The 16,739-nt window shown below is 34.5% G+C and overlaps 1 protein-coding gene and 2 long non-coding RNA genes across 13 annotated transcripts; all 3 read right to left on the bottom strand.

Moving 5' to 3' along the window:
- Positions 1–317: 317 nt before the first annotated feature.
- LOC116135619 (putative disease resistance protein RGA3) lies at positions 318–3,073 on the bottom strand. The gene is made up of 2 exons (XM_031421330.1): positions 2,777–3,073; positions 318–2,708 (listed from the first exon to the last, which is right to left on the bottom strand). The coding sequence occupies exons 1-2, from the start codon at positions 3,071–3,073 to the stop codon at positions 318–320; spliced, it is 2,688 nt and encodes an 895-aa protein (XP_031277190.1).
- Positions 3,074–6,147: 3,074 nt separating this feature from the next.
- On the bottom strand, positions 6,148–9,812 carry LOC116135579. 2 transcript variants are annotated; one of them, XR_004128921.1, is made up of 6 exons: positions 9,638–9,812; positions 9,121–9,312; positions 8,943–9,006; positions 7,239–7,567; positions 6,639–6,846; positions 6,148–6,543 (listed from the first exon to the last, which is right to left on the bottom strand). It is a non-coding gene; the product is annotated as an uncharacterized LOC116135579 (long non-coding RNA). The 2 variants fall into 2 exon arrangements; XR_004128920.1 differs by having other exon boundaries at positions 9,121–9,812.
- A 2,574-nt stretch (positions 9,813–12,386) lies between these two features.
- LOC116135580 lies at positions 12,387–16,195 on the bottom strand. 10 transcript variants are annotated; one of them, XR_004128927.1, is made up of 9 exons: positions 15,494–16,195; positions 15,319–15,397; positions 14,848–15,200; positions 14,546–14,636; positions 14,373–14,436; positions 13,961–14,017; positions 12,761–13,887; positions 12,617–12,681; positions 12,387–12,547 (listed from the first exon to the last, which is right to left on the bottom strand). It is a non-coding gene; the product is annotated as an uncharacterized LOC116135580 (long non-coding RNA). The 10 variants fall into 10 exon arrangements; XR_004128931.1 differs by having other exon boundaries at positions 12,617–12,686; positions 12,761–12,849; positions 15,494–15,756; XR_004128929.1 differs by having other exon boundaries at positions 12,617–12,849; positions 14,848–14,924; positions 15,117–15,200; positions 15,494–15,755.
- Between the last annotated feature and the right edge of the window lie 544 nt (positions 16,196–16,739).

Raw genomic sequence — 16,739 nt, forward strand, 5'->3', positions numbered from 1 at the left:
TCAACAATTCCAAATGCTATTTCTCTCTCAATCATTCATTTTATCATTTCTATTTTCCTTAAAACAACTGCCAATGTAAACATAATCAAATCAATACTTAATTAAAATTGGCAATCTATTCATATTCTATTTACTATTTCTTTCATTTCCACCATTATTTCTATTTCAATTACCTCTTAACTAAATCTATCATTACATTTAACTTAAAACACATGCCTTTTTGCAATTTCTTTCTCATTCATTAATTATTCAATCACAAATACTTTTATTTAAACAAAAATAATTAAGAAAAAAATATTACCTCTCACTTTCACCCTTCATCGATGGTAGCGTAGTAGAGGACAACCACCAATATATTTTTTCAATGTTGTATTCTGAACAAGGTGGTTTGGCAATGCCTTCAATTTGGGACAGTTATGAATTTGCAAGGAAACAAGAGATGGCATGATTGTAATATCTTCTTCTTCTCCCTTTCTTGTAATCTCATAATCCCACTCTTCCCATTCATCCATACACTCAAAAGTGAGATATTTCAATTTGGGGAAGAAAATAAATGATGAAGATGTGCCATCACTTTCTATTCCCAAAAATTCATTACTCACTCTTTTCAAACTACTCATTTTATCTATAAACAAATCTTCAAGGGATGGCAATTTTTCCAAGGGAGGCAAATGCTTGCAGTTTATGCAATGCATAAGTTCTAAATCCTTGAGCTTGGTTAAGGACATCATCCAGTTGGGCAAAATAGTGTTGCCTCTGTAATTCCTTATCTGTAATTTCTCCAAATTTAAAGGTGGTTGTAAGATTTCAAGAAGTACTTCATCGTCCTCATTCGTCCTCTCTCCTTCATCTTTTTTGAAATCCATATACAAATGAAGTAGGTTTTTCTGATTCTTGAGCTCTGATCTTCTAGCTTCATCCACATTGGATACATTTCCTAACTTTTTTATACACAACTCTCCAAAGAGGTTAAGGTATTTCAAACCTTCAAGGCTACATGCTTTATTATCAGTACCACCACCACCACTCACAACGAACCACCTTAAGCTTCGGAGATTAGTCAATCTTTGAATTCCTATTGGCATGTATCTTAATGACCGGACCCCATAATTTTCTAGATGCCTTAGATTTATTAATTTTTCAATCCCTTGAGGTAATTCTTCCAGATTTTTACAATCACTAATGTCTAAAGTTTGCAAATTATATAATCCACATAATTCTTCTGGAAGTTTTCTCATTTTTAGCCCTTTCAAATTGAGATATCTCAAATGTATCAATCTTCCAATCTCTTTAGGAGGAATGTCTTCAATCACACTTCCATACTTTCGACCTATGGTTAATGCCTTTAAACATGTCAACTCACCAAATAATTTTGGTAAGATATTAGGAGCCAATGAATATGAAGAACCTTCAAAATTATATAGGAAACTGCGAATCCTTCTGAGACTAAAAATGGAATCAGGAAATGAATCTTCTCTATGGATTGTTACCATCAAGTGACAAACTTGCTCATGATAAGAAGAGTTTGTGATTGGATCCTTAAGACCATCAACTTCTATCGAGATACATTCATTCTTACTCAGGAATTGGGCAAAGTCATGCACTAAATCGTGCATCTTACATCCTATGATATTATTGTCACCATCTTTTTTAAACTCTTGAAAGAATGAGCGTGATGCTAAGTAATCAAAATACTCTTGACCAACTATCTCCATCACCTTATTTTCATATCCTTTTAGATAACCATGTGCCATCCATAATTTAATCAAATAATCTTTATCTATTTTATAATCCTTAGGGAAGACGGCACAATATATGAAACATTGTTTTATCATAGAAGGCAAATCATTATAACTCAATAATAATGGCCGAAAAATATCTTTTTCTAATTCTTCAAGTTTCCATAATTCACTGTCTAAGATATTTTGCCACTGTTCCCTATGTTTCTTAAAGCGCAAGAGACTCCCGATAGTCTTTACAGCGAGAGGCAAACCCTTGCACTTGCTTAAAATTTGCCTACCAATCTCTTCAAAATTTTGACACTCCTCTTGTGACATACCAAAAAATGCTAATCGCTTAAATAACAACCAACATTCTTCTTCAGGCAACTCCTTAACATTTATAATATCAATTGATCCCATCATACGTGCAACCGACTCCTTACGTGTAGTAATCAAAACTTTACTTCCATGGAGACCATTCTTCAAGCAATGATACAATGGTTCCCATTTTTTGTAATCCTCATTCCACACATCATCTAAGATCAAAAGAAATTTCTTTCCCACAATAGATTCCCTAACATGTTGAAGAAGTGATTGGAATTCAACTAAGTCGGAAGTAGAACCTTTTAGAGCCTCAATGATTGCTTTAGCAATCCTATACTCATCAAAAGGCTCCGACACACATACCCACATCTTATGGTCAAAACTATTAATTACCTCATTATCGTTATAAGCAAATTGAGCCAAAGTTGTTTTACCAATGCCTCCCATCCCTATAATAGAGATGATAGGAAGGTGTTGTTCACTATTCTCATACAACTTACGTACTAAAATACTCTTGTCATCAACTCGACCACAGATCTCAGACACATCAACAAACGAAGTACTTTGTACTCGTTTTGACTTCTCAACACTTCTACTCACTTTAAAATCATACATATCTTTTTGTTTTGCAATGACATCTAACTTTTCATTGACTTCCTTTATCTTAACAGCAATGTCATGACGAAAATCAGCTTGTTGGTATGAAGAGGAAGAGGAAAGGAGAAACGTACCTTCTTAGAAGGAACCCCCTCAATTTCTTGTTTCAACTTGTCGTAGTTCCACTCATCCAACACCTTGTCAATGTCATAAGACGTGCACTTGAGCTGATCTAACCAACGTTTGACATTTCCCTCCTTCACTTGTCTCTCCTCTGCATCAAGGAGCACAGATTCAATAGCTTCAAGATTGCTCCTGAGCTTTTTAACTTCTTCGTCAACACCAATGATTAGCCTCGCCTCCTGTTGTATCCCTTCAGGAAGGAATGAAGTCAGATAGTCCCAGACACAGGAAACAATAGCTCTAGCCATAATCAGAGAAGGTAAATATTCGTAAGAAAAATAAGCAAGAGATATATTTGTGAAGATTTTAACTTTCTTTGAATTCTTATAATACATAGATGAAGCTAGAAACAAACAAATGTGACATGGTTGAAAAGGACCCACCCACTTTTGATTGATGCCCATAATTGAATAACTATAATGGCAAATCCGGTAAAAGTAATGAATTAGTAATGCTTTGCTTTACTGGCGCCCTTTATTATTGCTAAAGAATTAAATCTCTGTTTTTAGTCGAAATTATGTACATCTTTCTCCATTCATCATTCTAGATTTAAAATAACGATTGATAGGTTGGGATGCATGCGAAATTCAAGTTTGGTTAAATATCCAAAAAGGCCAGTAAGTTCTAAATAATATTACAGCACCATCAACAACTTGGTTTTAACAATCATCAATAACATCGATATTTTTGTTTATGAGTTCTGTTAAGGCATATTTTGGGACGAGTGAAAATTGGGATTTTTGGCTCGTTTGATCTGGGAGATGTCTTGTAAGTTTCTATCTCTTTAGCAAAACATGTTTACAGAAATATTGGTAAATTTTCATTTAAGGATTTACTATTAACTGTTACACTGTTAGCCATTAAAATCTGTATTTATTAACATAGTTTGATATATTACCAAACCTATTAAAAATAATAGTGAGAAATGTTGGCTTGGTGGGCCTGCACCTTCCATCAACTTTTGCTTTGTTTAAATTATGCAGATTTTTCTCCTTATCAATGGGAGACATATTATGTGGTTGTGCATTTGCCAATAGTCAATAGTCAATAGTCAATCATGGAGTCTACTTCACTGGGTTGGACACGCGACCAGTCAATACATTGTTGTATTATGCAGATTTTTCTCCTTCTTATTCACTTCCCAAATTACCCTTCTTTAACCTTTAAATTTGTCTTTTTTTTTTTTTTTTTTTTTTTTGTTTTGGTTTTTGGGTTTACACACGTCTCAATCAATTATTTGGGTCTATTAAATACATTGAGCGTTCTATAAATTCAAAGGAACTCAAAAGATTAAGTAAGTTATAATGTAAGAAACAGTCCTAAAGTTTGAGCCTAGAAACTCAATAAAGGGTACAGATCTCCTTGACTACCAGGCCAACTAAACTACTTGGGGTTGATTTATTGCCTTTATAAATCTACATTCACTCAATTCTTTGAAAGCAATTTCGAACATCAGCCAAACCTAAAACAGGTTTTTTGACGTGTCATATTATATGCAATATTCTAAATAAGATAATATAAATATCTAACTAATTGTTCAAGTAACGGAAGTTAATGTTTGTTCTAAAAGAGCTGCTGAAAAAATTAACGGAATCACAAGATGTCAAGATCCGTTAGTATTCTTTTAAAGAACAATGGCGTATCAATGTACAATTGGGAAACACGGTGTAAAAGCAAATGTATTCAAAACTGAGGCTTTTACTCTTATTTTAGTTTTTCATTCTTCCTCAATGAAGAACAAACTGATCCTACAGCTTCTTAGTTGTCATTAGGCCCACCAGATTGTGATTAAGTTAAGTCACGTCCTCTAGGTCCATTTGGGTACACCACGACGCAGCCCAATTAACTCAGGCCCACGTGGCATCATTACTTGCACCTGGTGTACTTCTTGCTTCTCCTTCCTCTTTCCTTCTCTTATATGGTTAGTCCTGTAAACAAACAGCTCCAACTTTGATGTTTAATGCCCACTTGACCATGCCGGTGATTCTATCATCTTTTTGTTTTTCAAAATATAAAGACCAATTACTATATTGCTTCACCAGACATGGTTAACCGCTTTCTTGAACCGAACCAGTTTTTCGATTCAGAAATTTTCTAAACCAAAATCTAATCGATTTGGAGGAAAAATCGGTTTTCGGTTAACCAAAAAACTGGTTAACGGCTTTGAAAAAACTAATTAATTGGTTTTGAACCGGTTTTTCCCTTTTTATCAGATAAAACTTTTTTCTTTTTAATTTTTCCTAAATTAAATTGTAAATATTAACAATATATATCTAAATAATAATTAAATATTCATACATATCTATTGACTATAACTAACAATACAAAAAATTGATACAAATAAAAGTCCGAAATTAAACGAAAATAAAAGTCCGCATGAAACGTCTATAATAAAATAATAAAATAACTAAATAAGTCCCAATGGAAAACAAAAAAAGAAATTATACAAATTTAGGGATTAAGATTATTATTATTATTATATATATATTAGTAAACTAGTTTAAAAAACCGGTTTTCATTTTTACGCGAACCGAAAACCGAACCTAAAATATGATTTTTTGAATTCTTTGATCCGTAACCGAACCATTCTTTCGATTAACCGATTTTTCGGTTCAGTTATCAATTCCTGGCCTAGTTTTTGCTTTTTTTTTAACACCCGTAGATGGAGGGGCATTGTCAGTTAATTCAATGAAGTTTTTTCTTCAAAAGAGAGAAAAAGAAGTTAAAAGTAATTGAGTGGAACAAATACATTGATTTAATAGAAAAAAAAAATCTAAAAATAGTTTGGAAATTAAATGCACCAAAATAAAAAAATAAAAAATTATGCTCTTTGTTTAATCAAATTAGATAAAATTTAAGATCATTGGTTCAACAACATTTCAAAATAAACAACTTAAAGGATTGGTCTGGTGGTCAAGAAAATCTGCTCTCTTCATTGACTTTTTAGGTTCGAAATACCTTGATGCCACCTATCACATTTGTGACTTACCTTAGAACATTAACGTTCAATAGGTCTTGAAGATTAATTGAAGCGCGTACAAACTGGTTTGAACACCCCGATCATAAAACTGTAAACTACACCTTAACCCCTACCCAAACCAAAAATTACAAACAATGAATGTTGGACCAATAGCCTATGCAGCATGTCATGATGCGAGTTTCTTTTTATGGGAAAAAAAACAGGTGTTACAATAGTCAATCTCAACCAAAATTGAACCAATACTCAAGTATTCTATTATAGAACCCTCAATCAAGAGCAAAAAGAACATAATTTGGAATTTTGGGAGAAACAAGTGAGAAATAAAAGAAGGAAGGAAAACTGTTAAGAAAAGGAAGATGGAAAATATATTCCAATATTTACATATTTGCAGGCAAATGCTATAACTAAGAATTCCTCGACTATATTTACTTGTATAAGAAGGCTTTTGTCACACAAAGAAACAAAAATTTTACAGGCCTCTAAGACCAAATACATATTAACAGAAAAGTCTTTCAAAAGATATGTAAAACCAATACCCTATAAGATTCTATCCCAACTGAACAACTGAAAATACATGAAAACTATGATCTCTCTCAACCAAATAAACTACTTTATATCTGGGTACTAGTCACCACTTTCATTGATTAGATTTCCAAATTTAGCATGCCTGTTCCGTTATATTCGAATTCCTTCTCTCTATCGATTCATCATTCCATGATCATTTGATGCTGAACCACACTGTGACATGAAGATGCAAGCATTAATAGTACAAATGACAGTGACGATGCTAATTAAAGAAGAAAGTAAGAGATAGTGCTCAGATGCTAGATCACCAAGGAAATGTGAAAACCAGAAGACTCAGCACTTGTTTCATTAGGCAAAAGTTTCTTCTTGCTAGAAGTGCCTCAATGAAGATTCTGCCCTTGAACTATAAAAAATGGTCCTTTACTGTTTTTCCCTTGAGTATATTCTCTTTTGATGAGTGACAGAAATTGTAAATTCCCAGCATAAATAGGAAGCCATTGAACTAGTAAATCAACTCTGCATATTAAAGTAAACAACAGTATCACTGCCTCAGAATCATACATATCTCAGACACATCAATAAAGGTGGTACTTTGTACTTGCACACTCTTTTCACACTCCTAATCACATAAAAACCATACATATCTTTTTGTTCACTACTCTCACACAACATGTGTACTAAAGTATTCTTATCCTCAACTCAACCATATATATCGGACATATCAACAAATGAGGTACTTTGTACTCTTCGGACTTCCCAACACTTCTAATCACATTAAAATTATAAATTTCTTTTTGGTTCGTAATGACATCTAAATTTTCATGGACTTTCTTTATTTTTACCGCAATGTCATGACGTAAGCTCATTTGTTTGAATGAAAAGCAAGAGGAGGGAAAAGAAAAACATACCTTTATTAGGAACAAGGGCATTTTCAACCCCGTCAATGCTCTGTTTTAACAAAGCATGGTTCCACTCATCCATCACATCTTTAATGTCATAAGAAGTGTCCTTGAGCCGACCTAACCAACGTCTGACATTTCTCTCCTTCACTTGTCTTTCCTCTGCATTAAGAAGCACAGCTTGAATAGCTTCAATATTGCTCCTGAGCTTTTTAGCTTCTTTGTCAACACCAACAACTAGCCTCACCTCCTGTTGTATCGCTTCAGCAATGATTGAAATCAGCTGCTCCAAGACACCGGAAATAATAGCTTCAGCCATAATCAGAGAAGGTAAATATCTGAAAGAAGCAAGAGCAAGAGATATATTCGTGAAGCTTTTGACATCCTTTGAATTCTTATATTACATAACATAGAAGAAGCCTAGAAACCGTCAAATGTTACATGGTGGCAAGGACCTGCACACCTTCGATTGATACCAATAATTCAATAAAAATATGCAGAATTTAATGTTGATATATACCAAATCTGTTTAAGCTAGTAGAGTCAGTGACGGTGAGCCTGGTTGGCTGGCACCTTGAATCATCTTTTGTTTGGTTTTATGTATAGTTGTGTTGTAGTAATACTAAAGCAGAAGTTGTAAATGTATAATATTAATTCAAATTATGAAGAATTTTATCCATATATGGGACCCAAATCTTTTACTTTTCATCTGTGAGACGATATGGCAGTTCATTTCAGGCCAGTTACTGACAGTCAAGCATGGTACCTCTTTCACTGTGAAATGCATGTAAGGGGTTTATTGGTTATTTTGACCATATAAAAACAAATACATGTCTTGAGATTTCTTATGTAAAGAAGCCAACATAGTAGTTGGTGAATCAGTTGTTGTTTACATGACTAAGTTGCATGGTTATCTGACTAAACTGCATACAAAAGCTTTGTGGGTTGTTACTGTTGGAAAGAAAAAGAAACCTAAGTGTTGGAATTGATTGAGCAGTTGGGATGCGGTAGTACTAGAATATTTAAGCATTAACAACTATTTCCAAAATCCAGATTACAAACAATCAACAATATAAAAAGCAAAGAACGCAACAAGCACACACAAACAACATGATATAAGCGTTTGGCCGAACAGCCCTACAGCCAAATATGATGTTGGTTTCACTTTACGAGAAAAGTGTGTTACAATACATTCGGAATTCTCTCACAATAGCCAAGTGTTGCAAGCTCACTCAATCTCAACAAAATTCAGTCATAGAAAGTTATCTATACCAGGTATAAAATCTAGACTCTCTACAATAAGTTTTCTTTTGTCTCTACACTTTTTCTCTCAAGACTTGTCTCTTCACTTGTCTAAGAAGGCGATAAAACCTAGGACAAAGACAGTTTAGCACTTGATGACTAATATTCGCCAAATTTGAACATATATGCAAGAATGACATATTCTATTACATAACGATTAAGAGCAAATATATCAGAATTGGGGGCAAACGGGAGAGAAATAAAAGAAGAAAGAAGGAAAACTGATAAGAGATCAAAAAGGAAAATAAATATTTACACTGTGCTGTTCATTGTGGATTATATTTACAACGTACCGTGAGCAACAATAATTTCCAGAATTTTTATTCCTTACCAGTAATATTTATACTTCTATCTCCATTGAACAACTGAAATTAAATACATGAAAAACTTAAATTTCTCAACAGAATTTACCATTATGTTCGAATTCCTTCCTTTAACAGTTCATGATCCCATGACCATTGGATACTGAAGCACTCTGTGACAAGAAAAAGCTGGTATTATTTATAGGATTACGTATGACAGGTGATGATGCTAATTCAAGAAGAAAATAGGAGATAGAAATATAGAGCTGCCAAGAAAATGTGAAAACCAGAAGATTCAGCACTTGTTTCATCAGGCAAAAATTTCTTCTTGTTACAATATAAGTGCCTGAATGAAGTTTCTGCCATTAAACTATAAAGAATTGGTCCTTCATTGCTTTGCCCTTTTGTATTTCCTCAACTAATGAGTGAAAGAAATTGTAAATTTGCAGCATATACAGGAAGCCATTAGTAAATAAACTCTGCATATTAAAGTAAATAAGAAAATCAGAAAGACAACACTGAAATGTGCTTTCTGTTTGAACATCATTGATGTATGCCTATTGGATTAGTCAAAATGCACAGAGATTAGTGACAAAGCATAACCAACCATTGGTTGAGTGTTGTCAACTACTCTCCTACCGCCATTCTTCCTCTCTTCCAAAACCCCAAAAACTGATGAAATTTTGAAATTGAAAACAGAAAGCTACATATTTCTTAGTATTTATATAAAGAAACAATTACTTAAAATATTATCAGAAAATTGATGTATGGAAAGTGTGGTTGTGACCGTTAAGGAGTACAGACACAGTTATACAAAACGTTTCCCAGTGTTAAGATAAAGTAGAGTTGCTGTGCTTGAGATTGTAGGAGCAGAAGGTGTTTCTTGATATACGAAATGCAGAATTTCCAGTTTGCAGTTACACCCAGCATGATACAACAGTCGGTGGAGAACAAATTTCCTAACACAGGTACTTGTCTCACTGTTGAAAAATGGCTTTTAGCAAAATTACATGGGATAGAAGTGATAATGGAGAAAAATTGTCCTTTGAAGAAGTTTGTTCTGCTCTGTCCAATCATGAAATTCGGAAGAAGGATCAGAAGGAGAATAGAGATGAGTCAGCAGAAGCCCTTGTAGCAGGAGGGTGGAGTCAGAGTCGTAAGAATGAGAGAAGAGGAAGATCTCGTTCGAAGGGAAAACTCAGTTGGGATCAATGTGCCTTTTGTCGTGAGAAAGGGCATTGGAAGAAATATTGTCCGAAATTGCAAAAGAAAGAGGGCAAAGCTACTTCTGATGCATGCGTTATTGAGCGTGAAGAGGATGAGTCAGATTTCTGTCTAGTTAGCCTACCATCCACCTCTGGATCAAATGAGTGGATTATGGATTCAGGTTGTACCTATCATATGTGTCCCCACAAGGAGTGGTTCTTTAATTTTGAAGAACTTGATGGTGGAGTTGTTTATATGGGCAATGATGATGTTTGTAAAACAACTGGGATAGGTTCAATTCGGTTGAAGAATCATGATGGCTCAACTAGAACTCTGACAGATGTTCGGTATGTACCGAAGTTGAAAAAGAATCTCATCTCTTTGGGAGCCTTGGAATCTAAAGGCTTCACGGTGAATATGCGAGATGGAATTCTAAAAGTTTCTTCAGGCGCTCTTGTGGTAATGAAAGGCACGAGGAGAAACAACTTGTATTACTATAATGGTAGTACAGTTATTGGAACGACAGCTGCAGTCGTACAGGAGGATGCAGATTCAGAAATGCTCAAGCTGTGGCATATGTGTGTGGAGCATACTCGGCAGCAGGTGGAGTTTGAAACAACAGTTGAACCAGATAGTGTCCACAAGACAGAAAGTGATTCTGAGGTGACTAATGTGGATACTATTGATGAAAAGGAGATTTTACCCCAAGAATCTCCTCAGCAACAGGAATCGATTGCATACAATAGGCCAAGACGAGAAATTCGCAAGCCTGCTCGTTTCGCTAATATGGTGGCTTATGCACTTCCAATCGTAGGTGATGATATTCCTACTACTTATAAAGAAGTAGTTAGGAGTTCAAATTGTGAATCATGGAAACCGGCCATGAATGATGAAATGCGATCCCTACATAAGAAGGCGATTGGGTGCAAATGGGTGTATGCAAAGAAGAAGAGATTTCCTAATAGAGAAGATGTTCGGCACAAGGTTAGGTTGGTAGTAAAGGGATACGCTCAAATGGAAGGATTTGATTACAGTGAAGTGTTTTCTCCTATGGTAAAGTATTCTTCCATTCTAATTTTGCTAACCTTGGTGGCACAGTTTGATTTTGAACTAGTTCAATTGGATGTGCAAATCGTGTTTTCACATGGTAGTTTGGAAGAGGAAATCTACAAGACTCAGCCAGATGATTATAGGGTTGCTGGAAACAAAACTTGGGTTTGCAGATTGAAGAAATCGCTATATAGTTTGAAGCAGTCACCAAGACAGTGGTACAAGCGATTTGATCAATGTATGATGGGCCATGGGTACACAAGGCCTGATATTTCACAAGCAGTTAGTATGGTGAGCAGGCATATGTATGATCCTGGTAAAGGACATTTGCAAATTGTGAAATGGTTTCTACAGTATATTTTATGTACTATAGATATTGGTTTAGTTTTATGTGTAGGATTATATTGAAAATGGGAAAATGATTTTCCAGAAGATTGGCACAGAAGATAATCCTACAGACATGTTGACTTCAGTAGTGACAAGGGTCAAGTTCATTTATTGTTTGAACTTGATCAACATCTTGTGAGCTTGACTGTGTCTTTTGATGCTTTTGAAGGTGTTGCAAAATTTGGCAGAAGAATACAAAACTTTGAAGATTTGCTAATTCGCCAAGGTGGAGATTTGTTGAAAAATGGCTTTTAGCAAAATCACATGGGGTAGAAGTGATAATGGAGAAAGGTTTAGGGACTTATATGTAATGGGCCAAAATGAGTTAGTTTGTCCCACATTGAAAAGGAATGAGAAGTGGGAAATTTTCGGGGCCTATATATAAGGACCTAAATTAATGTTAATTGTATCCCAAGTTGTAATTCCATTACTTCTTTTTGCAAGTGGTTCTTTCTTTAAGGACCCTTTAGTTTGCAAGTTTTGTTGTATCTCCCCTTTGTTTTGGGTATTTGTTGTATTGCCCAAATATTTGTAATAATGTTTTGGAGATAGTGGAGCTTTCTTTTGCAGCACCCAAGGACGTAGGTTTTAATAGCGAACCTCGTTAATTCCTGGTATTCTTTATTTTTGCATTTAATTTTGGCAATTTATTTATGCTTTATTACTTGTATTATTATATTCAATAAGCTAGCATTAGAGTTTATGTTTCCGTTGCATAACACTCACTGCATCAAAATTAACACATCAAAATCAAGTTATGTATTAGGGAAAACATGGTCTCACAATGTCCTACACTCCTACTAAGTAAATATAACCTTCCTGATTAAAGCACAATCCAATAGTAAGAGAAAGCAAATGAAAGATTGAGTACGAAAAAAAAAAATTAATTTAGGATTTGAAAATGTGCCTCTTATCATTTTCTCGAAATATTTCTCTAGAAATTGGTGTTGGAGAATGCTTTGTTTTCAGCTTTACTACTTCACAATAGCCCTGAAAACCCTGCAAATCCTTGATGATGGAAGCTCACCAAATTCTAAATATGAAGACCCGAGAGTGAGTGCTGGTTTCATCCTGCAGATAAAACTGTTATATGCTCTCTAATTAAACATCACGAACAAAAATTAAATCAGCATAACTAACCATTCATCGAGTTCTTTCGACAACACTCATAATGCCATTCTTCCTCTCTTCCATAATGCAAAATACTGCACTACAAATAGAAAATTACATGTCTTGCAAGAAAATTTCTGTAGAAAATTGAAGTATGAAAAGTAGGATTATGACCTTTAAGAAGTACGGTACTTTGAGGCCCGTCAAGTTACCAGCATGATAGAAAATTCTGAAGACAAAATTTAATGTCTGGTTTCAAAAAGCTGAAAAAGAAGAAATGCTCAGTAGATTGGGAAGTTTTGGTCAAGCAAAGGAATGCGACTAGAACCTCAATCTGGCAACTTCTGTGATATATATATATATATATCATGGAAAGAGTCAACAATATTTTAAAGAGGGCATCCAGTGTAATTTGATGAAATGAAGAAGAACAGAAAGCAGCATTGAGAAAGCATAACCAACCATCAATCAAATTACGCGAAACGCTGCATTGAGAATATAAATATTTGATGAAATTTGAAGCTATAAATTGAAATTTATATGCCTTAGTTAAAAATCAAAAAGAGCTTAAACATTAACAGAAAATTAAAGTATGAAAAGTGGGGTTATGATCTTCAAGAAGTAGGGATACACAAGATATTTCCTGGTCTGTCAATGTTGCCCAACATGATACAAAGTTCTGTTAACCCAATTTGATGCCTTATTTTACTAAGATCAAGCAAAGCTAATGTCTTAACATAGATAACTTTTGGTCAAGAAAAAGAATGCAACAAGAACCTCAATCATAGTTAACTTCTTAATACATCATATTTCAACCTTGATACTTGGGCAAATTCAAGACATCTTAAACTTGCCTCTGCATCAACATTAACATATCAAGATCACGTTTAACAGAATAGAACATGGATTTTCAACCATTATAAATGCTGTGATGTTCAATTTAGTTTAAACATAAAAAAAAAAAAAAAAAAAAAAAAAAAAAAAAAATGAAAGAAACAACTGAGAAAGCATAACCAATTTTATTAGTCCTCTTGGATATATAATCTCCTATATTTATCCCTTCTCTCTTCCATATTTGTTCTGAGGTAGAAATTTGCATGCCTTAGTATAAAAAGTAAAAAAATTGCATAAACATTATAAGATGATTAATCTATGAAAAGTTGGGTTATGACTTAAAAGTATGAACATCTCCCATAGAAGATACTTCCCGGTTTGTCCCTTTTTCAGCATGATAGGAAGCTCTGTAGATGAAATTTAATGCGTTGTTTGAAGAAATTTGATGGAATTTTAAACTTGATTCACTGCATCAAGACTAACATGAAAAGGTCAAGTTTGGTTAAGGAGCAAACTAGAAGTATTAAGAAACAAACGTACCTCACTGAACTATCCTAGTAATTCATAGATGGAATTCTATGAAATTGGAGAAGCAACCTGACATAAGAGAAAGGCAACGACAGTTATTTAACAGGAGAGTTCGACATCATTCTTTGAACTTGTTTTGGGAAAATGCTCTGTTTAATTGTTTCACTTGATGAAAAAGAAAATAATTTATAGAAAACCCAAAATATAACATAGTGCTTAAGAAGAAAATGATTAAGCCTTCCATTTGAACTATTACATAATTTTGGTTCATGGAGTTCTTCAGAAAGCGATAAATTTTGAGAAGTTGAAGAAGGTGAGTTCTTTTCCAAAATTTAATATATCATTAATTAATATTAATAATAAATTTTAAAGTTCCCATATAAAAATTCAGAGAAAAAACAAAATCTGAGTATGATGAGATTACATGGACAGCTACGTTTACACCAATGAGTATACTGCAGATGTTCCAAAAAGATGGAGGCGCATCTCTGATTATTTCAACAAGTATTTTGATCAAGAGAGAAAAATAAAAAATTACTAAAGTGATTAAATATTCAATCACAAATTGGATTAAACAAAAGGAAACAAAAAAATTACCTCTCATTTTTCCCTTCAAGCGGCCTAACATAGGACGATCCTCAATGGATATATCCAATGTTGTATTCTAAACAAGGTAGTTTGGTAATGCCTTCAATTTGGGGCAGCCATCAATTTTCAAAAAACAAAACCATTCAGTCAATAGCAAAAACTTAAGTTTTTTCAATTTGGGGAAGAAAATAAATAATGAAGATGTGCCATCACTTTTCATTCCAAAAAATATTTCTCTTTCCACACTCTCCATATGCCATATCTCTAAGATTCAAGGGATGGCAATTTTCCCAAGGAAGGCAAATGCTTACAGTTTATGGAATGACAAATTCTTAAGTGCCTGAGGTTGGTTAAGGACATCATCCAGTCGGTGAAAATAGTGTTGCCCCTGTAATTCCATTGCCGTAATTTCTCCACATTCAATGGTGGGTGTAAGATTTCAAGAAGTGATTTGTCATCCTCATTGATTAGAAGAGTTTATGTTCATTCCTTGTAACAAAAAATGCTACGATATCCTTTCAAATTAAACATCAAGAAATGAAGAAAGAACAGAAAGCAGCATTCAGAAAGCAAAACCAACCATTGATCGAGTTCTTTCGACGCTATTCCTCCTTTCTTCTATATCGCAAAATGCTTCACTGAGACAATAAACATTTGATGGAATCTGAAACGATAAATAGAAAGTTGATGTATGAAAAGTGGGGTTATGACCTTCAATTTTCATAGGTAACAAATGTCCTAAATCAGGAAACTTCTGGTCAAGAAAAGAATGCAACGAGAACCTGAATCTGGAAACTTCTTCATACATCATATTTCAACCTTGATTCTTCAGAAAATTCATTACACCATAATCTTGCCACTCTGCATCAAAATTAGCATATCAAAATCAAGTTTAATTTGAGAGAACAAGGATTTTCAATGTACCCACTAAGTAGAGAGATAACCAAGGAAACAAACCTATCTCAATGAGTCATCAAAAGATTTCATAGAGGGAATCCACTGTAATTTGAGAAGCTCCCTGATAAAAGAGGTATCCAACAGTAAGAGAAAGCATGTTATAGATATATGAATCAGTTCTTAATAAAAATTAAAGATTTTATTGAGCCAGTAATGATGCTGAGATGTGCTTTCTTATTTAAACATGAAGAGAAAACAGAGAAGTGAGAAAGCATTTTCTAATGCATGCAAATTTCTATTCGATCCCCCCCACTTTTCTTCCGCATCCCCACAGCCACAAATCCACCTTTGAAGGCCGTCCCTTAGAAGGCTGCTGCACAACCTCCACCACTTTGCTTTCTCAAAGCCCAAACACTGAGAGCACTGTTGGAAAATCTGATTATTATCTGGATGTCACTTAGGCCAAGATTGGGCTTGTTGTGGATTTTGGTGGTGGAGCATTTTGGTTGTTTGGTTTTGCGCATTTGGGTTTATTGATTTTTAATTTGATTATGTTTGATTTCTCAAAGCCCAATTTGTTTGTGGTTGTAAGGGGCGCAACTAGGAATTTTTTCTTGATCAGGCTAAATTTTAAAAAATCTAGGGCTAGCCCACTCTATGTTCCGCCCTTGGTGGTTGTAATGGATGGTGGATGATGATGGTGGTGGCGATGGTGATGGTGATGGTGATGGTGTTGGAGTGTACTCGGGTGGGGAAGGGGGCTGTTTGGTGTTGTCTGGTGGACAAGATAGAGGTTGTTTGGTTACTGGGTGTGTTAACGTTGCTGGGCATAGGGGACCGAGGGTATTAACATTATTTAGCACTTGTCTATCAAAGCTAACGGCAAAGCACTGATGGTAGGGGGTCTTCAGTTAGTACCGATACAGCAAGGGCTTTTAATTCAAACAAACTTTAGGGGGTTTAAATAACAATAATGCTACGGACACCGACACTTTCTACCGAAATATTAAACCGAACAATATGTTACCTAAGTCAGACGAGCCACGTAGCACGTTAAAAAATATTTCGTGAATTAATGGACGTCCATTTTTATTAAACAACCGTTCATTTGAAGTGGACAAGCGTCCTTACTTATTAGACGAGAGTCCACTATATAAACGTCAATTCATAGTTTAAATTAAAAAAATTTGATAACAAAAATCATGGACGACCGTCCATTGTTTAAATTAAAAATAAAAGCAAATGGATGGGCGTCCCTCTTAGATGGACGCCCGTCCATTACTATCCAGTAAATAGGGACTCTGCT

The sequence above is a fragment of the Pistacia vera genome, unplaced genomic scaffold (genome assembly GCF_008641045.1).
Source record: "Pistacia vera cultivar Batoury unplaced genomic scaffold, PisVer_v2 Contig301, whole genome shotgun sequence".
NCBI lineage: Eukaryota > Viridiplantae > Streptophyta > Magnoliopsida > Sapindales > Anacardiaceae > Pistacia > Pistacia vera.